Source organism: Camelus dromedarius, chromosome 30, assembly GCF_036321535.1.
Source record: "Camelus dromedarius isolate mCamDro1 chromosome 30, mCamDro1.pat, whole genome shotgun sequence".
Lineage (NCBI taxonomy): Eukaryota > Metazoa > Chordata > Mammalia > Artiodactyla > Camelidae > Camelus > Camelus dromedarius.
The window spans coordinates 3,025,470-3,046,788 of record NC_087465.1 but is presented as its reverse complement, the minus strand read 5'-3'; the positions used below and the strand labels follow the sequence as shown (position 1 = coordinate 3,046,788).

The window sequence follows — 21,319 nt, the reverse complement described above, 5'->3', positions numbered from 1 at the left end:
TTTCTGCTCTCACGAAGCACACACTCCAGAAAAGGAACAGAATTTACAAATGAAACGAGCCAGTGTGACGCTGACAAAACCAAGCGCGAATCTTAACCAGAAACTACATTCCAAAACAAGCAAGAGGGATTACTGAAGAAGAGCAAGCCAGCACCTACGTGGCAGGTCCAGGCCAGTTCCCGAAGGCGATTTTGACCCAGCCACAGCCTGCCCGTCCTGTCCTCGCCCAACCCTTCCGTGCACCTTCCTCCCACATCCCAGGAGACCCCACCCACCTCGTGACACCGCAGAAGCCCCAGGTGACTGCAGGCTTAATTATTTCTCATGGAGAAGGGAAGGCAGCACTTGGCTGCAAGTCCCGGCAGGCAGACCAGAGTCAGGTGAGGTGTTTCCTTTTCTGTTCTCATTGTATCTCCTCCTTGTTCCTAATTCAGTGGATTTCAGAGCATTCATGTTTCCAAGGGAAACATGATAAAACTTTGTTCTTCCTTCCAAGCACATGAAAAAGTGATTCTTTAGCATTTCTTCACTAATCCCCCCAAAATCAAGTGCCCACAGACTGCCCATTCACAAATCACCCCATTGTAGTCAGCAGAGGTACATTTATCCTCATGACAGAGAAGCCAACATGTCAACCCCTTTCAAAGCCGAGGCCTCAACCAGACAGAATGGCTGATTCTCTTTAATGAAAGTAGTGAAGGTTACTGACCTCCTCAGCCGGACAGTCTGACTGGAACTGTCGTTTCACATCATGCAAAATTTTCGGTTTCACAAATATTGTATAAAATTTTAAAACCGAAAAAGTTGGAAACATGGAGGCAAATGTGGGAACATGGGTTGAAACGAATCCTTGTGCGAAATGCAAAGATATTTGATGCAGGTACTTAACATTATTTCTCTGTGGTACAAAGGAAACAGGAAAAATATCTGATCATATAGTTTAAGCTGAAAAGAATTAACATGCACGTCTTCTTTGTTGCTTTGGCTGAACAGATGAGAACAAAGTTCTAATTCACTATCTGCTTTTAAGACTTACAAAAATAACGCACTCCAATCTTAGCTAATAATGAAACGATTTAATAAAGATTCTGACAAGGCCTTTTAAGAGGTAGGGACACCAGTTCTCTGCCGTCCATCTGTGTACAATTTCTGTTCAAGTCCAAGCTGAACTAGGGAAAGGGAGTCAGACTGCTGCTGCCCAGGGCAACTGTCCACACCCTGGCAGAACGCCACCGTATTTCAGAGGGGTGTGTGTGTGTGTGTGTGCACGTGTGCGCATGCTGCGGGTTTGTTTTCCTGAAAAACAGAAATCATTTACCCCATGGTTACACTTTTTAAAGAAATAATTACCAAGAAATTTTATATATCTGTGATATCACTAATCTCAAAGGACATTAAAAAAAAAAAAAAAAGACTAATTTTGTCCCAGTAACTTGTTCAGCCCGTGAAACCAGCGAGCGGGCACCAGGGCTCGGCGTCTGGCGCTCCAGCAGCGCGACTTTGGAAGCTCCGCGCACGCGCCCCCGGAGCACCTGAAGGATTTCACTACGAGATAAATTTCTACTTATTTTACTCATGTCTCATTTAAGAATAATTACGTGATTTGTACCATAAAGCATAGATCTAATCAGCAAATCATTCCAAAATTTCGAACTCGTACTGTGAACAAGTTCATGGTATCTTAACTTGCTCTGGAATAACATCGCGCGCCCTGGTTCACTGCCTTTGTGTCCTCAGACAAGGGGCGGCTGGCACGCGGTACCGACTCAGAAGTTGTTCAGTAGGGGAATGTGAGATCGTACGGCCACTGCAGAAGATGGTTTGCCAGTTTCCTATAAACCTAAACATCTCCTTCCCATCAGACAAAGCAGTCGTGCCCCTTGGTATTCACCCAAATGAGGTGAAAACTTATTTTCTACACAAAACCTGAACACAAATATTTATAATAGCTTCATTCATAATTGTCAAAACTTGGAAGCCACTAAGGTGTTCTTCGGTAGAAGAGTGGATAAATAAACTGTAGTCCATCCATACACTGGAATATTACACAGCACTAAGAAGAAATGAGCTATCAAACCACAAAAAAAAAAAAATCATATGGAGGAAACTTTAAATGCATACTGCTAAGTGAAAGAAGCCAGTCTGAAGAAGTTACATACTGTACAATTCCAACTATATGACACTTTGGAAAAGGCAAATCTTTGGAGACAGTAAAAAGATCGGTGGTTGCTGGGAGGGACAGTCAGGGATGAACAGACAGAACACAGGATTTTTAGGGCAGTGAACTATTCTGCAATGGTGGATACAAGTCATTACACATTTGCCAAAACTCATGGAACTTTTAACACGAAGAGTGAATTCTAAACTATGGGCTTCAGTTCATGACCATGTGTCAATCCTGTACCAACCACAGTAATCTAAGGTGCCAGTGATACAGGGAGCTGGAGGCGAGGGAAAAGAGCATATGGGAACTCTGTATTTTCAATTCCATTTTTTTCTGTAAACCTGTAACTGCTTGGGGAAAAAGTCTACCACATAAAAACTAAAAACTAAGAAATTTTTCAAAGTTGTTAAATGAGGACATACTGAAATAAAAGAGGCCAGTTGGGTCTCAAAGCGCCTTCCTCTGAGGAATCTCTGCTCCCACCAGATGCTAAGGGGACCATTCGGGGAAGGCGCCCTCATCTACAGAGGTCTTTTCCAAGCTGGAGTTCACTTACCCACAAAGAGGACAGAAGTTCTCTTCCCAAACTAGGAAAGGTAAATCTCACTGAGAGCTAATATAGCAACTAGAGCCCAGGGAACCGCGGGAAGGGAGCATGGACTTTATAACCAAGTTCCTTCTAGGCTCAGCCAGGAAGCCGTGAATAAACAGCGGCCAGTCATGGCTGGTCGGGAGGCCAGTCCACCTGACCTCCATCTCCAGGAAGCCCGAATTCACTCCTGGGGAAACTTCCTGGCTACCTGGTGCTGGCTGCTAAGAGCAGACCCCACCCCCACCCCCGACACGCACGTGTGTTAGTGCACTTTTGTAAAGGTTCAGGGTGGTTATTAACTGGGTTGTCATGGGCCCATTAATTATCCACTATGCTGTACATAGCTTTACTCTGGTAAATCTTGTGTAATTGCCCGGCCTACGTTACAGAGCATCGTTATTTAACTCTGTTTATGTTTATGCCTTTTCCAATAGCTCATTAAGTACTGTCAGAATCTCTAGTGAGAATCGCCAAGCCCTGCCATGTTTCCATGTCACTCACTCATTACAATGCACTTTAAAGTTCCAAATATTTCTGCAGTCCAGCCCTCACTCCCAGTTTCTCTCCCCTGCCTCTGAAGAGCACAGGAGACATCCTTCTCCAGTGCTTCCAGACTGCAATTCGCTCTTTCCCACTGCCAAAAGGGAACTATTTGAAAATACACATCTGAACGTGTCCCTCCGAGCCTTCATTCACCAACAGAATCAAGTCCAGTTCTCCTAGGAAGGCACCGAGGCCGAGGCCAGTTCAGCCCCAAACTCACAACTCATCAGCTGACACTACCTTCCCCTCCCACCTTCCCTTTCAGCTCTTTACAAACATGGCATGAGATGTCTTTGTCCCTTCTCTGCTTTCTGCTTGAAATTTTCTTACGTCCCGCCCAAATGTTACTCCCTCGTGGAATCTTCCAGGCAGAGGCTCCCCCGACCCTCCCCTGTTCTCCCCAACAATCCCATTCCTGCCCCTGCTGGTGCCGCATGACCCTCTGCAGTGCAAGCAGGTGCAAACGAGACATTCTCTTGCCAGACAGTGAACTCCCCTAAGTCACAGGGAGCACTTCTTCCGTCTCAGTGCGCCCAGAGCCTGCCCCCAGAGAATCTGAGAAACATTTACTGAATGAATGAGTGAAAGCACGTTCATGCCAGACTTCCTGAGCTTAATTAAATCATTTCTGCTCTTTTCAGCATGTCCTAACCTACATGACTGCATGGTCAGGTATACACACATGTGAAAGAAAATCATGAGAAAAGTAACAGTGGTACAGACACGTCTGCTTCTTAGACTATATCACTTGGGATTAAAAAAAAAACAACAATGAATCAGAACCCATTTAGTGTCATAAACATCAAAAACATGCTTGGAAATCAGTCTCTCTGGAAAAACTATACTTTCCAAAGATGCCATTGAACTAAAAAGAAAAATGACACCACTGAAATATAATGAGATGTTCCATGAGATGCCACCACAACCAAGTAATAATAAGAAATGCGGTCGGCAAGTCACATCCACTGGGTGGGGTGGGGGTCTCTGGGGAGGATTTTTTGATATTTAGAAATGAATATTTGGAACTGCTCTTACAAAGACTAGCTGTGTCTGACTCAGAAAATTTTGAATTGTGTGCATCTGAGGGTGAATTTCCCAGCATGTGCACATGCTGGACTATTGCAGTGCTGGTCCTCGGAGACGGGTCTTGGGAGTTGAATTTGAAGTTGTGTCATATGGCTGTAAACCCTGCTGGTCTCAGAGAGAGAGAGGACTGACAGCAGGGTTTGCCTTTCATGGTTGTAGCTGAATTCATAGTTCATGAACACATGGGGGGCAGAGCGCCGACATGCACAAGGCATGACTGCGTGCAGAATGAGGGTATAAATACCGGCCACCGACGTCCTACCCACACGGGACCGCAGCCTGCTTCACAGTTTCGAGTGTCGCGCATTTCCCAGTGGAATCAACACATGTTTCACCAGCAAGTATCAAATGAAAGCAACACATTATGGATAAAATTGATCCATCATCCCTGTATTTGAAGCTCAGGGTAAAATATCATTTGCAGGAGTAGTTTATCAGAAACCCAGCCCAGGTCCATACAACATGCATATTGCCCCAGAATGGACATTTAATCAGGAGTGTGAAAAGAATGACTGTGTTCCATTTAGACACCAGACAGCAGAGGATTACAGAGGTGGAAGGGACTTTGGAAATGATCTGATGTTAGCTCCCACCCACTGTTCTGTAGTTGAGGAGTTTACAGCAAAGTCAAGACTCAAACCTGGCCTCCCTTCCTCAGGTGTGTGTCTCCCTTTCCCGGTGGTCAGAGGAAACCCCATAACTGGTCTTAACTGATCCCCACTGATGTCGCAGGAAACAGTCCTCAGCACAGCCGCCAGCCTGAAAGGTGAAGAAGTGCTTCTCCAAGTGATGCTCTCGGATTAATCTTGCAAGTTGCAGTGGGAGAAGCATGAGACTCGGAAGCTGAAGGCATGAATGTGGGCGCAGGTCCTTGCTGCTGACTAGCTGTGTGCCCGAGGGCCGGCCTCCGACCTTCTCTGAACCTCAGTCTGTTCATCTTCACAGGGGAACGACAGTAATTCCTGCCTTGAGAGGCTGATGTGAAGACTGGATGGTTTAACAGAAGCGAGTGGGCTTGGCGAGCTACAGCGGCACTTGCAAAGATTTAGTCCTAATTGTCATCATCAAATACTATTTATCAAGCCGCCAAAGAAGCGTAGCGGGTCGCTGGGCCTTCAGCAAGGCAGGAAGCAGGGAAGACAATGGGCTGTACCCACATTAGGGGTTTTATGTCCTAAAGAGCCAGTCTTTACCAGCAGGTAGTCTTATTTGCAAAACCCATTAAGTCAACCTGCCTCAGCAGTGAAGCCACTCACTGTCCTTCCCCCTGGTAACTTCTAGTCAAGTCTTATCTTAGCACTTTGAAACATTTCCCTTTGGGTTTATCCTCTTCTCTGTCCCAAGATCTGAGCTCTCATATCATGTGGAGCATCTCTGTCCAGTAGAAACGTAACGCGAGCCATGTCTGTAATTTTAATGTTCTTGTTGTCACAGTTAAAAAGTTTAAACAAAGCAACAGGTGAACAATGAATTTTAATAATACAATTTATTAAGCCCAGTGTATCCAAAATGCTATCAGTTCAACATAGAATTCATATGAAAATTATTAATGAGGTCGTTATCATCCCTTTTTATCCCCACTAAGTCCTCAGGATTCCCTGGGCGTTTGACAGTGACAGCACACGTCAGTCGCGAACAGCCACATTTTAACCTCAGTCGGGAACAGCCACATCTCAACAGCCGTGTGCAGGTCACAGCTACCATCTCAGAAAGGCATGCAGGTCTAGAGCCCGGCGGGGCGGCCACACCTACTGATAATGCCGACTGAGGGAAGTTAACTCAGTGACTCTCCATGGAAACACTTGAGAACAGTGGACAGAACAACCACATCCCAGCGCACAGACGGGGGAGGGAGCCCTAGCAACAGGAGTGACGGCGGAGCAACTCCAGCTGTGCCACGGAAGGGAAATGAGAGAACCGCTACTCTGAGAAGCCGCGTTTCTGGGAAGGTCATCTTTTTCTATTTTTGCTTAACGTGACGCAAGGAGAGTGATAACACGTCTACACAAACGCACCTCTTCTGAGGCTCCGGTCTCATTACCTCGTTATCCCGCAACACAGATTCTGACAGACGCTGCCGTACTGTTGATGCTCCAGTTCGCACTTGGGAAGACACACAGGAAAGCACAAAATCAGGCTGAACCACTGTGTTTCTTCTCACGGTGTAACCTGCCCCGTGGACCTCGAGGGTCACCGTGAAGAGCCGAACTGCACACAGCGGGTTGGTCATCGGAAATCTTTTTGTATCATTTTATAAAAATACCCTCCTAACTCCTGGCCAGCGCTTAGCCTGGCAAGCCTGGAGTCCCGGCTCGTTTCCTTTATTCCTCCCGGGGTTCCTCTTTCCCATGCAGGTGCAGAGGCCCCTGGTCCATCAGACTAGAAGCTGAGGGTGAGGGATGCCCAGCACCTGGCCTCCCGCTCCACCATCCCCGACACCCAGTGACGCAATGTCCTTTGTTCACCTTCAAGGCTGCTGCTTCTTCAGAAAAATATGAATAAGGATGCCACAGCCAGTCCAACTCCTCCCCTCCAAGCAGAGACAGCTTATGTCTTTCTTGGTAAGAGCTGCCACCCTCATGTTCCTTTTTTCATCCCCTAGCCTCAGCGTCTGGTTACCCTGAACCCAGCGCTTTCCTCAGGGCCCCCCTCTGTTGAGGAGGTCTGGCCCCCCTCCCACCACTCCATCCCAGGTGAACAAGTGACATGAGGTCTGAGTACAGTATAAAACTTCGAGGGGAGGGCAGCTGGCGTGCTGCGTTATTTCCCTAGAGACCAGTTGTGGACAACAAAACCATAAAATAATGGATTCTTAATAAAGATTTTACTAAAACCTTTCACTTTCTTTGTCATACTTTAACTTACAGTATTGTCTGTAAAGGGGCCCCTGTGTACCCGTGTCCCGACTGCCATCACAGTTTCTAAGCTCCGACCCTCCCCGTCACGCTGAGAGAACCACCGGGTGAGGACGCCGGCTGAAGCGTCTGATCGAGCGCATTTTCCGCGAATGTCCCGTTCGGACTGGCTTCCCCTGATCACTGCAGCTGAAAGGGACGCTCCCTTCTCCGTAGCAGAATGGACGCCACTCTGCTTCTCAAACTTACATACGCATAAAACAGGTAATCCACAAGGTCCTTCTGTGTGGCACGGCAACCACATTGAGCGTCTTGTATTAACCTATCATGAAAATGAATGTAAGTATGGCTATGTGTGACGGAAACAGGATGCTGTGCACCAGAAATTGACACAACACTGTAAACTGGCTATGCTTCAATTAAAAAAAAAATGTCTAAATATGTGTACGAATCCCCTGGGGACCTTGAAACGCAGGCTGTGACTCAGGAGGCCGGGGCGAGCCTGAGCTCCTGTGTTTCTGAGATGCTGCCTCGTGGCGCTGAGCCGCTGGTTGCAGGCTCTACCTCGAGTTGCAAGACCTGACCTCGAGTTGCAAGGCGACAGCTCCACACAAAGCCTCGTCACAGACAGGTTTTGGGAGTCTGAACATGACTTGCTTCCTTTCCTAGACAGTCAACCTTCTGAGAGCATTTTCTTTTTAACGTGTTTTCCTTCCTATGATTTTCAGCAGATGTTTGTGGAATCCATGATTAAAAGGTTGTCGTTGGTCACTTATTTTTTTCATTTAATTCTCAGTAACCGATGACAGTAACCAGGTGGTGATCCTGTCGATGGGCTACTGAGGAATTTGCACGTGTCAGCAGTGGTTGAGTGAGAACCTGCCTTCGATCCCAGCTCTCCACCCTCCCCCGAGTGGGACTGAACTCAATCTCCAACTTTAGGTCCTACTCGCTATCTGACCAGGAAGAAGTTATGTAATGAGAATGTAAATGAAATGAATTTCCCTTCAGTTTTCCACCCTGAAGCCCGAGTGTCATGGTTTGCTTTCATGACGCCCCTGACTTCAGACTCTCACCTTTTCACCACTGTCAGGTTTGTTTCTGTCCCTCGCTCAGATTCTCGGGTTCCGAATCCATCCCCCTTTGTGAGGACGTGCCCTCGCCTTGACCCCCCCACCACCAGCTGACTTCTTTCCTACTTCTGACCTGTGTGGTAACACAGGGCTCAGGTCAAACACCCTCAGACTGCGGACCCCACTGGTGCCCTCAGCCTCAACGTGATCCCTTCAACCTGACCACAGTGACGACCTGAGCTTTTGCCGTCTTGCCCCCAGAACAGACTTGTCTGATGGGAGTTTGGTCTGGCTGATGAAGCCTGGCTTCAAGCTTTGCTGCGATGTGCTATTTACAACAGGGGTCACTACAATTTTCCCACTACCAAGGATTAAAAATTCTTCCTCTAATTATGGACTAAATCTCTCTATCTTCATGCACTTCTCTCACGGCTGATTTTTTCTTCCTCCAGGTAATAAATGCATGATTTATCTCCAGCACCCTCCTCTCCTACCAGCAGATCAGAGAATGGGATGTCATGATAGTTTCCAGGGTATTTGGACATACGTTCGTTGGTAAAAACTTCAGGGTTTCTCCCCCTTACTCATTTGATTCCAACTTTATTTTAAAGTAGGTAGATATTAGCATGTCCTTAAGTAATTGTAAAACTGGATTACTTTTCAGAAGCAGGAACACAACTAACATTTATGCCTTCATTGGGATGGTGTTACATTAACCTGTTCCCATCTAGGACTCAGCTTTTCAAACCCAAACATCACGAACCAAATCAGGAAAAATCCCAAAGGAGATCCGTGACTGCCGTTCTTACCCGTAGTGCATCCCCTGGAAATACGAAGCCCTGTGGGATATGCTTCCTTATTTCTGCTATAATAACAGACGCAAATACGATAAATCACTTTGGATAGTCTTCTAGAATTGACCTACATTTTAAAAAAATGATTGCTATTAATTTTAGTTTTGTAAAACAGCAAATTAATGAGCTGAAAGTCTGTCAAGACAAAAGAAGCCTTTACAAATCCTTTCCCCTGCTTTCCTGAAGCATGGTGTCTTCATTGTCACCGTTACACCGAGGCGGTGATTACGCCATGATCTAATGACCGAAGTGATGGGGAACCGTTTGTTACTGTTACAGCCACAAGGGCTGCCTTTGTTCTGAGTATTGACTCCCTGCTACTGAAAAAAAGACCTGGGAAGTGAAGAAGCTAGCCCCAGTCCGATACCTTTCCCTTATTCCTAGTTTTTATCTCAGCTGCAGAAAGAGGAAGTCAAACTGCTATTTGCATGATGACACCTAGGTTGGTGGTTCCAGAAGATGACTTTGTCCTTCTAAATTGTGGACTTGATGGGAAGTCAAATCAAAGTCAGCTCAAGTCTTTTTAGACTCATGTTCACTGCAGAGCCTACTTGTTCTGTGTATGCCTGGTTGTGACTGCCTGATCCTCGCCCACCCCACACGCTGCCCACTGCTCTGTTTGTGCAGAAGGAGTCTCCTGACAGGAAAACAGGGCATGTGCATAAATCAAGCAAAAGAAGTAGAACTGATTCAAACAGCCTCCTTCTGAGTCATAATGAAGAGAAAATAGTTTGACATACTTCAGATAATTTTTAAATAGATGCTTACATTTTTTTTTTAATGTAAAAGTCTGAAATCTTGTCATGGGGTTGAAAATTGTTCAGCGTCGTGACAAATCCAATATCCTAGAGATCCAGGCAGCCCCCAACCAGGAAAGGGCACGGCGTGGATCTCTTCTTCCAGCACAGGGTGACACAGCCCTGCCCTTGAGCAGGTGCAGGCCTGGATACAGTATCTTTGTATGGAGTTTAATTCAATTTCTAGCATATTAAACCAGTGACAGTGTAACCCAGGACAAGCTTTTAATTTAAAAGCAAATCTAGCTCTGACAACAGCCTTCTCGTTGACATAATGGATCGTTCCTTTTAAGCTTGTGAAGCATTGTTCCCATTTGCTAATCACAGCGCTCCAGCTGTGCACACCTCGCCGTGTGGCATGGAGAAGGCAGCCCGGCTCCCCGAGCCTGTGCGGCACACCTCTCAGAACGAGCGACGTGCAACACTTCGAACATCAGCTTCAAACACTAAGATATGGGTTTTAATGAAAATGCTCTGATATGATTATAACTAAAATTCAGAACTGACACAAAATAAGTTGCATTATACAAATGAGCTTAAGATTCTCTCTCTACGCGTAAATGGTACGAGGTCCCGTGTTTTAGACACTGATATTGTCAGCTCTGGAAAACCCCCCTGGAGATCCCCGTTGACGGACTCACACGCCGGCAGGCGCGGCTTCGGAGGAAGAGGTGCGGTCTTCCCGGCGCACGCGCTCTGGGGGCTGGGCAAGCAAGCAAGTGTTCATGGGAAGAGCAGGATCAGAATTTTCAACCTGGAAAGAACCTTGGACGTTACTTTTGACCAATCACATCACACGGATAGAAAAGTAAGACCCAGAAGGAGGAAACCAAAAGAAGATCAGCTCGTGGGGTCCCGGGGCTGTCACATCGGCTGCTCGTGCTGCCACAGGTGACCCGCGACAGCTCAGTGCCTGCCTGGGTCTGGGCTACTGAGCGCTGAAGCACCTCTAATGTCTCCCCTTTGGGTCCAGTGCCCCCCAGGGCAGCTGCCCCTCTAAACAGGACCCACCACTGATATTCTAGCTATGACCCTCTCCCTTCAACCCAGGGCCAGAGAACCGCTAACAGTCCCACAGACCCCTTCCTGCCTCTGGGGGACTTCTGGGCTGACTCATGGCCAGATTAACCCATCTTCATTTTCCCTTGCAGTATGTATTAGTTCTGTACAGATGCTAGACTTGGAAGCAGTGTTTTATGGTGACAAGAATTATGGCCATGACGGTGGCGGTGGGTGGTGGTAGTAACAATGGAAGCGAAGGTTTTCCATAAGCAGACAAATGGGAGCACCCGAAACACCAAAAATCATTCTGTTTATAAGGATATTCTCAGAAGGTCAAACGCAGGTAAGAATTAAGTGGAAAATATCTACCCCAAAGCCTCCCCCATCTGACTTTTCTATCAGCAGGAACAGGAAAGTGAAGCTGGGCTTTTGGCTGCATCTTTCTCAGAAGAGAACTAGTTTTTTTTTTGTGAAATTTAGCCCCACATCCCTAGCACTAACAATCTAAAAAGAGCTGGGTCACTTGTATCCTCTCTAGATAACACTGCACCATTTCTGACTCACTGCACCGTTGGAAACTCAAGAAGTAATCAAGCAAGTGCAGCTACACCCTTACAGAGAAGAAAGAATAACCTGGGCTTCCTTCACAGTTGAGTAAATATTCACTGAATATGCGTTCCTATACACCTGAGTTCCAAACACTGAGTGACTTCATGAGATTTGTCCATGGGCCTCCTTCCCAACCAGTCATGCCAACAGTTACTGGGGACACCATCATATAGCTGGTGTGGTGGTCAGAACGACACAGGCTGTTCAGGAGAATATTTCCTGTTGAGAATTACTGAATGCTGTCTCCATGAAATATATCAACATACTACAAGTATTTTATAAGATTATAACTAATAAACACTTTCTCATGACTAGCACCACCTTGAACCTTATATTTGATAATGCATGAGAATAGCAAATCCAATTCTAATTCCTAGTTTTCCTTCCACACGCCTAGAATGTGTGCCATTCAGACTCTAAAACAAGCCAAGAAAATGTGCTGATCAGATTAGCCAGCGACTTCGTGTATAGGGGAATCACTGTATCTCTTACTCAGTGACTGGTGTTACTTAAATTCATGGGTAGCCTATTTCATTGAAACTGCAAAATATAGGACATATTAATAGCAAGTCATGTACTTGGATATTCAAACATTAAGGAATTTTTTTTTTTTTTTTGTAAGTGACTGAGCAAAGACCTTCAAAGCTCCTGACCCAGGGATTGTGGACATTATTCAAAAATGGTAGAATCCATCCGTATAGATTCTACTTTCAACTGCTCTGTGAAAGTTGCCTGCAATTTCTTGGGGTGTAATAAGCCTAACTTTTTTTTATCTTTGTGAAGCAAACGGTGTAGAGTTCAAGTGAACGGAAAAATTACAACTTTTGTACTTACGACAAAGACCCTGAAACAGGTGTATCTACCACACAGACTTAAGCGTAAATTATTCCAACTCGTACAGAAACCCAAGTAAACGCACAGAGGGCTGTCTGATTGCGTGTGGATTTGTCATCTGTTAGCTAACACACTCTAGGATGTGGCATGGATCTGTGATGCTCCAGGGAAGATACTGGGTCCATGAACCAATGAATAGATTTCAGAGTGACACAACTGCAGTATTTCGAGCAAACTGGTGCTTCTCTCATGCGCAAAAAGGCAAAGCTTAGTCCACTACGTTTAGAGCAGCATAGAACGAGAAACTGTCATAAAACCTCAGAGCTGGAAGATGATCTAGTCCAACCCTCTGTGTACGAGCTAAAGTTGCTTCCACCACAGCTCCGCCTGTGGTTTCCACACTGTACTTACAGACAATCCAGCGATGCAGGACTCGTTGCTTCTAAGGAATCTTAGTAGATCTTGGGATACTTTTGACTACTTAAATTGTTTTCCCTTACATACATTAATTCAAAATCTCTTCCTGTAGGTCCCATCCATTTCGTCCCAGAGGGTTGACACAAAAGTCTTTTCCACATTATAATCCTTCAGTGGTGACCAGAGAGCTCTCAGGTTTTCAGGCTTCTTTCCTATCTAACCATCCTCACGCGTATCAACCATTTTTCATGTTCCTTTCCCCCACCTCCCACATCAATAATGAATTCTAGCCTAGAGTCTGTGCAGAACTATGTGACCTGGAGGGGAAAACACTTACAATCCACCGTCTCAGTTTCCACGTGGGCAAAATGAAAGCGTCACCTCAAAGATGATTCTGAAGATCACGTAAGAAAGAAGACACGGAAACCCTCTGAAAAGTGAAGTGCGACACAGATACAAAGGACACGCTTCTGAGACCCAGGAAACCTAAATCTCAGCGTGGTGAAGCCCACCATGTCCTAAGGAAAACCTCTTCAAAAAGTAACACAAAATAAACTTTTGCCAAGAATCTACTTTAGTATAAATATAATTAATTTCAACCAATCTGTTTTTCTGAAAAATCAGCTCTCACCACGTTGGGCTTATTTATATGCCCTAATTATATCCAAACTCAATCCCTTTAAAATCAATAAACTTTTATGAAAGAAAGGACATGATCAAGTTAGAGAGGAATTGATGACAAGTCTTCTGAAACATTCAACTTCTTGCCTGTCTTCGAAATAAAACAATGTTTTGCCTTTTTGTGACCAGTCCTCCTCCTAATGACCCTCCCGTGGTTTCTCGGCGCCTTCGGAATAAAACCTCAGCTCCTTTCACCGTCCAGCCCAACTAGTCTATCTTCATCTCTAGTGACTCTCACTCACTCTCTGTCCTGCCTCGCTCTTGCTTGCATCTCTGCCCTTACACACAGTCACACCCAAGGCTCCTCGGCCAACACCCAGCTTGATTCAGATAACAGATCTTCCCCCCATTCAAACCTTTGCTCACACATCTTCTGCTCCAGAGCCTTACCTCAACCATGAAGGTGGTTTGAGTTTCTTGTTTCATTCCCTGTACTGAAATTTTCTGTTTACTATTCTGTCTTCCTTGTCAGAGACATTAGGTTCCTTGAAAGAAGATGTGTTTTTTCACTCATCCTGGGATGATTAGTAACTAGCACAGTGCCTTGCACAGAGCAGGTGCTCAACACAGATGAACAGATAAGCTAATGTGCAGTCGAAGGAGCTCAGACATGTGGGGAATGGCCATTCAATAAACGCAGGGAAGGGCACCCATCTTTCCTGACCTACAGCAGAATCCAGAACTAACTCAGAATCAATAAGGAACTTTTCCAGTAGCTGAAGGTGTGACCTATATGCTAATTTCCTATCCATTCTTTATCTCTAGAGCTGTTGATTGTTTGCAAAGCACTTTCTGCTTGCTTGCGTACGTTACACCATTTAATCGTTAAGGCCACTGCAAGATCACCTTATTCAGCTGGGATTTCAGGCAGCAATCTCAGCATGTCCAAGTGGTGAAACAAAGAAGGACGCTGGTCGGAGATGGTCTGAGCTCCAGCCTCTGGTCTGCCGTTCAGCCACTGGCATGTTATTGAAGAAACAGCCTACCTTATCCAAACTCAGCTCCCTCTCGGACTTTGCCAACCTTAGTCAAGGTAAATTGTCATTTTCATACATGGTGTATTTATTATCGAAGTTGGCATTTGGAGTTAGCTAACTGAGCCAGAAAGGGCACAGACTTTAGGATAAGACAGGCCTGGTTTGGACTCCGAGCTACAGCACGTCACAGTTGGGTAATCCTGTGCCAGTTTCTTAATCTCTCTGAACCAGTTTTATCATACGTAAAAGTACTAATGATTAGAAAAGATAAGGAGTATAAAAATATTTGTAGATTTTTTTAAGAGCCATATTAAATTCTTGTTATTATAATTCTTGCTGGCCATGTTTAGGAAGGGCATAGGACAATGTTTCTCAAAGTACTTTGTGTGCCACACAATTATGACAGTATTTAATAGGCGTGCCTTTAAAAAGTGATTGACAACTGCACGAGAGCTGACTAAGTAAAGGATGTGAGAAGCGCTGCTGTGGAGAGATCTGTTTAAGTGTCTTCAGCACGTCATTCCCTCAGCGCACGTGAATGTGGAACACACGCTAACACCTTGTGGAGGATTAAGCATGGGAAACGCAGGAAAAGCTGTTCTTTCATCAGGCGACTCTCACGATAAAATGTTCAGAGACAAATACCAAAACTGTAAAAATACGCTCCATTCTACCATCCATTGACTTTGCGACGGGCCTGTTTTCTAGGAGACAACTAAATATGTACAAACCTATACACATACGCGGGTAGGAGAAGTTCAGGTGGAATTTTAAGGGTAAGTCATAAATTCTGAGGGAAGAAGACCGAGGTATAACTGGTCATGGGGATGAAGACCAAACACTGTTCTGACTGGGCATTTATGATTCCCGCTGGCTGAACTGCATTCCTAGGAACTTCCGGGATCACACTGCGTGAGCAAGAAAGAACAGTACTTTTTCATTCACTCACAGGCGCGGTTCCTTTAAAGTTGTAATTGCTCTTTTCACATGGTAGCAAAAATTCATTATTTCAAATGGCTCTTTCCCAGTATCAACTCCTGCAACTTTAAAAGCTGCCATTAACTTCCCATTAGTAAACTTTAATTGAAATGAATATGCATCATTCCTTATAGCGGTTGCACTTGTAATACATGTACGAACACATGCAAATTGTGTCCAAATTTTTTCAAATAGCTGTTCCTGAACAAGTAAACACTTTGATGTTATTTCAAAGGATTTTCTCTACAGAGAGCTTTTAGAATGTGGCCCTTACCTAAAATAACTAGATTTCCATGGAAATACAATGAACAGTTACCAACCAGCCTAGCTAAAATCTATTTTATTGATCTTAGTAAGTAGCACGTTAAAACATGAATAATGGCCCCTGAGCCTTGAACCACTCACACCCTGGTGTTTCTGCACCATTTGTGTACAATGCCTTGAAAAGAAAAGCTAGAAGAAGCAGAGATGCTCCTAATTTAAGGAACCATAGTGGCCAAAGACGATGGTCTACTATAATAATCTGAGATGAACTGCATCTCACCAGCTTACTGTCAAAGATACATCTAAGCCCCAAGCTCCATTCAAACATTGTACACTTAGGGAAGTCGAAACAATTCAGAATGCATGTAAGTGCAAAATTCATGAACCCTCCGATCCCGTTTCAGTTTCCTACATTAGGCTAAAGTGTTTTGTTTTGTTTTGCTTTTAATCATTATAAGGAGAAAATGAGGCTGAGTCTTAGATCATGCTTCCACCAAGTTACCACCATCCTCCAAATATCTTAACCAGAACCCAGGAACAGTAGGATTAGATAATTCAGACATGCATATTAAATACGTTGTTCTGAACATGTAGACAAATATCTAAAAACATTTCCAACAATACTTCCTCCCAGATGACCACGTGTTAGCAGAACAAACTTCAAAGCCTCTAAGGGAAACACTGTAGAAATGCTTAACAAAAAGGAGCCATGTGTGACCACAGTTCCTCCAAGTGTTGGGTTGGTTAATGCAGTTGTCTGACGGCCTGTGGTCTTCCTTCTTCATTCAATCTCCCCCTTCCCCCTTGACAGCTTTGCTGTGTGGCCAGTTGACCCAGTGGCTGCGGTCTCACTGAGATGTGTTTAGGCCCCTTTTCTTTTCCTAATTATTTCTCACTCTCTGCATTTTACGTCCTGAGATATTAAACGTCATTTTTCAATTGGGAAAGTATTTAGTTTAGAAGGTCTAGGAAACACAATTATAATTAAAACGACTCTTCAGTTCACAGAATTTGACACCCAATTTTTCATAAAGTATCAATCTGCAAGAAACTTAGATAGTTCTTCAGTCAACAGAGCTGAGAAGTGTTTGCATTATTTACATAAATCTAGAAATTCTAAAGGTGAAAGTGAGCGATTTCCAAATCCTGGTAAAGTTTGCAGAAGTTAACAAATGGAGCATTAAGCTTCATTTGCTACATTATCAGATTAAGCCTGCTTATCCTATGAATCCCAGCCACTAAACAGTTTCAGTAATTAAATAAAACATTTGAGTTTTTCACCAAACTTGAGGAAGCACATCAAACAGTAAGTCTTTGCAATAGTCAATCATGGGAAATAGAGCTGTCATATTTAACACGTTTCAAAAAGTCCTTTGAGTCCAAACTAGGGAGGTTCCCAACATCAGTCTGTCTGATTGCATAACATATAGCACTTTTCCAGAAAGAATTTGTTTTTAAAAAAAAAAAAAAGTTTCACAATTTGAAACTTCGGCAATGCTACGTGTCTGTGTCTATGGTTATGTCTAGCCTGCTTTACAAAGCAATGGTCCCAGGAAAGGCTGAAAAATCATCACACTTGGTCTTAATGAAAACACTACAGTTCACCAGAAACAAAAAGAAGTTTTTAGTTCTGTTCCACAAACTCTCTGAGTTGTCTCCATGTGGGATAACTCAGCATAGATAATGACTTCTAATGCTTTTTTTTAAAATCACAAAAATAACTACAAATGAAATTGAAAAGGACACTGGCTTAGCAGAACGTAGCCCCACATCAGTGCACTTGTGAGGAAGTTTCCTCACGTTACTTACATGTACTAAGTCATTTTAAACCAAAAAAAAAAAAAATCCAAAAAGCAAAAAACAAAACTCTGGGATGTTAGCATTGAAATGCTTCAACACAAATAATTTTTGTAGATGTAAAATATCACTTCAAAAAGCTTTCAAAAACATGGTTCTGAGAAGCATGGTTCTGAGCATACTGCTCTATTATATTCCTAAACCCGGGCAGTGACTGTTCAAATGATGGTTCCCTCTGCCCAAAGAATTTAGCCCTGTGGTCCAGTTTGTAAGTGGAAGTAACAACTGTGTAAAAGGACTTGGTGAATCAGATGACAAGCAGCAAAGCCAGTCAATGAAGATGCCAAGTGTGATCAAAGTTTAGAAGACGCACCACCTTTCCCCAAGGGTTCTTAGTTATATGAGAGCTCAGATACGGAGATACTGCAAGCTAATCAGAAAGTGCACCATTAGAATAAGTCTGGGCCCCCTCAAGTGTGCTTACACCTGGAGATAAATATAAATACAGAAATCTACCAAAAAGACAGGTGTGTCCCTACTAAGCTCTTTACTTGAAGCACAGTACTTCTCTAGCCAGGATAATTAAAATGTGGGCACTTTTGAGCAACAACAATTCCCACCTAACTAAAATTGGCAGTTTTTCACAGGGAACAAAAGAAGCCATCCAAATTGCAACATACACCTCAAATTCAACATAACAACAAAAAAAGATTTTTAGAAAACGTGATAGGAATCCTCTCCTACTCACTAAAACCATCACTAAAAATATGTGTGTGTAGGGGTGGGGGTTGTAGCATATAAAGAGAGAAGCCAGGGAAACAGTGGGGAGACAGAGGGATGAGGTGCTCAAAGCCACTCTGCTGCCTTTCCCTTGCTCCCCACTCCTCTCCCACCCTAGGCTGTGATCACACATTTAAAAATGCAAAGCCCCAGTTAAAACAAAACAAAACAAAAAGAGTGAGACGAGGGTTACTCCCACAGCAACCCTGTACGATTTTCGTGCAAGAGCAAAGCAGTGGGGATGTAGGAGCAGCAGCAAATCTCCCTCTTCCCCCACCCCTGATACGGTACCTCCAGATCTGCCCGAGCTGCAAGATGTGGATGAGTGACTGCAGGAGCCAGATGCAGAAGGAGCAGGACGCAGACCTGTGCTTGCCGCTGGCCCGGGTGGCCCCGTTGCTGTTGATGCCGCTGTTGGTGGCGGGGATGTTGCTCTTGCTGGCGCTGGACGCTTGTCTTTGCGGCGTGGAAGGACGAGCCTCGCCTTCCGCGGCTGCAGACCCGCTGCCGACCACCGGCTTGCAGTCCGCTCCAGACTGCGGGCAGCTGGAGGCGGCGGCGGCCGCGGCGCTGTCCTCGGTGCTGAAATCGTGCACAAACCAGCGGAAGCTGAACACCTGCACCGAGAGCGAGCCGAGCACCACGAAGAAGAGCGTGAGCCCGAACCACCAGCGCTGGCCGCGCAGGTAGTAGTCCACGGCGAGCCAGATGTCCGTGCCCACGTCCGCGAAGTACACGGCCACGGCGGCCAGGATCCAGAGGCAGTCCCACAGCGAGTAGCGCCGCTGCTCCCTGCCCAGGCGCAGGCACAGCGCCGCCGAACCCGCCCCGCCGCCGCCCGGGCCGCCGATGCCGCCGGAGCCGCCGCCCGAGCCGCCGCTCCCGGCGCAGCAGCAGCAGCAGCAGCGCGAGCAGCCGCCGCCGTCCGGGCAGCAGCCGCCCCCCGCTGCCTCCTCGTCCTCGGCTCCCGACCCCGACGGCAAGCCCGGAGCCAATCCCTGCACCGAGCCCGAGTGGTCCGAGTTCTGCAGCGGGGTGAACGCCACGTCGCTGCTCTTCTTCATTTTCAGCCTCCCGTCTGACTTAGCGGCCATGATGCCTCCAAAGCGGTGGAGAGCCCTCCTTTATGTGACACCTTTCCCCGCTGTCTCCTCCTCCCGCCACCTCCTCGCCTCGCCCCGGCTTCCCTCCCTGGCGGCGCGGCTCCCCTCCTCCTGCTCCTGCGCCGGCTCGCCCGCCGCCCGCCGCCGCCCGCCGCCCGCCGGGCTGGGCGCTGGGCCGGGCTAGCGGCGCGCCTGGAGCCGGCAGGAGCGCCGCCTGGCTGCCTGCGCGGAGCCAAGCTGCTCGCGGCGCCCCGCGCGCGCCCCGGCTCGCCGCCCGCGCTCCTCGCCGTCCCGGCCTCGCGGCTGCCGCCCGAGCCGCCGCCGCCGCCAGCAGCAGGAGCAGCAGCGGCCGCCGCGGCGCTCCTCGGACCTGCACATTCCTCTCCTCCCCTCGCGCGCGCTCCCTCCTCCCGCTTCCTCTCCTCCACCAGCTGACTCCGAGGGAGAGGATGACCTCATCCCTTCTCTTCCAGCTGCCGCCGCTCCCACCCCGGCTCGGGAGGGGCGAGGGAGGAGGAGGGCCCCAGAGGAGGGGCCGGGGCCGGGAAGCGCGGCTGGGTGGGGGTGGGGGGCGGCCGGTCCCCGGGGCCGGGAGGAGCGGCCAAGAGGATGGAGGGAGATGGTTGAGGACCCCAGCTCACGGGATTTCGGAGAACGCTGGGTGGATTTGACCGACCCTGGCGGAGGAGTAGGAGAGCGCGGAGGGGAGGGGTCGCCGCGTCCAGCCAGCGCGGAGGTCTTAGGAGAGTGGGCACCGGCGGGTGTGGCAGCGGCGAGGACTGGGGAGGCGCAGGCCTCTTTGTATTCCGTTCTGAGCTGCGGGTACCTGGAGAAGGGCTGGGTGTGCAGCTGGGGCCGATGAGGGTTGGGAGTCTGGGTTTAACTCGGATGCCAGGGCCCCGAATGCTGGCAGCGGCAGTGGGTGTGCCCGGCCTTGGGGAGCTAGGGAGGCAGAGGGCGTGCAGGGCCCGCGAAGGCGCGGAGAGCGTACTCCGGGCCGCGGAGGACGGGCGGGTCCTCCGGGAGCGCCGAGCCCGCGCCCTCGGGGGAAGGAGGGCGCAGCCCGAAGGCTCCGGCTTCTTGGATAGGCCGGGGCGCCCCAGGCTCCCGGGGTGAGGAGGCGGTCACGCGCCCTCCGCCGCCCAGACTCAGGCCGCGGGGCTGGTACCCCCATGCGCTCTCAGCGGCCGGAAACGGCCAAGTCAGGAGGAGCGGCGGCGGGGCAGGCCGGGAGGCGGCCTTCAGCCGGGCCCTCGGGCAGGTGGGCAGCGCGGCACACCGGCTGCGGCTCTCGGCGCTGCGGGCGGCGGGGCGGGGCGGCCGCCGCCGGTAGTGGAGCCCGGCCCGTAGGCGAGGAGTGGTTGAGCCGGGAGCTGGCGCCACCTCCCCTGCTTTAAAACAGAATTACTTGCTCTTAAAGCTATAGGAGTTGCAGAGTTGTGTAATCCCGCAACTACAGAAAAGACTCGAATAAAATAAATCTGTGATCGGAGTGGTTCACCAAATTGGATTTAAAGAGAATATGAAACATTTTCCTGATCGAAAAGATTCTGAAAAATCCGATAGGTAATAGGATCCTCTCGCGCGCTCTTTTTTTTTTTTTTTTGATAAGAAAACTTAGTCTTTGATTTGTCTCACTTAACTTTTGCAAATGTAAGAGATAGAGAGTGTAATTCTTAAATTATACCGTGACTCACATGTTTTAAGACCAGAGGGAAGTGAGGCAACACGAGTTACCCTGCCACGAAGAGCACCAGTGTGGTCTTCTAAATCTGGAGGCAAAACCTAACACCCTTCCCGCTCGCTTGTAGACCCCACGCTCAGTTCGAACCACTGTGTGTGCCGTTCTTAATTAGCAGCCTTGTGAGGTAGGTGTGCACGCCTGTCTCAGCACGTGGAAACAGCCGCCTCAG

At 47.3% G+C, this 21,319-nt stretch overlaps 1 protein-coding gene across 1 annotated transcript in view; it reads right to left on the bottom strand.

The window, feature by feature from the left end:
• The window catches only part of XKR4 (XK related 4), a 293,081-nt gene extending 273,553 nt beyond the window's left edge, over positions 1 to 19,528 (bottom strand). Inside the window, exon 1 of the mRNA XM_031441621.2 lies at positions 18,595 to 19,528. Coding sequence (XP_031297481.2) covers positions 18,595 to 19,397 — 803 coding nt within the window. The 5' untranslated portion in view covers positions 19,398 to 19,528. The remainder of the gene's footprint in view (positions 1 to 18,594) is intronic.
• Between the last annotated feature and the right edge of the window lie 1,791 nt (positions 19,529 to 21,319).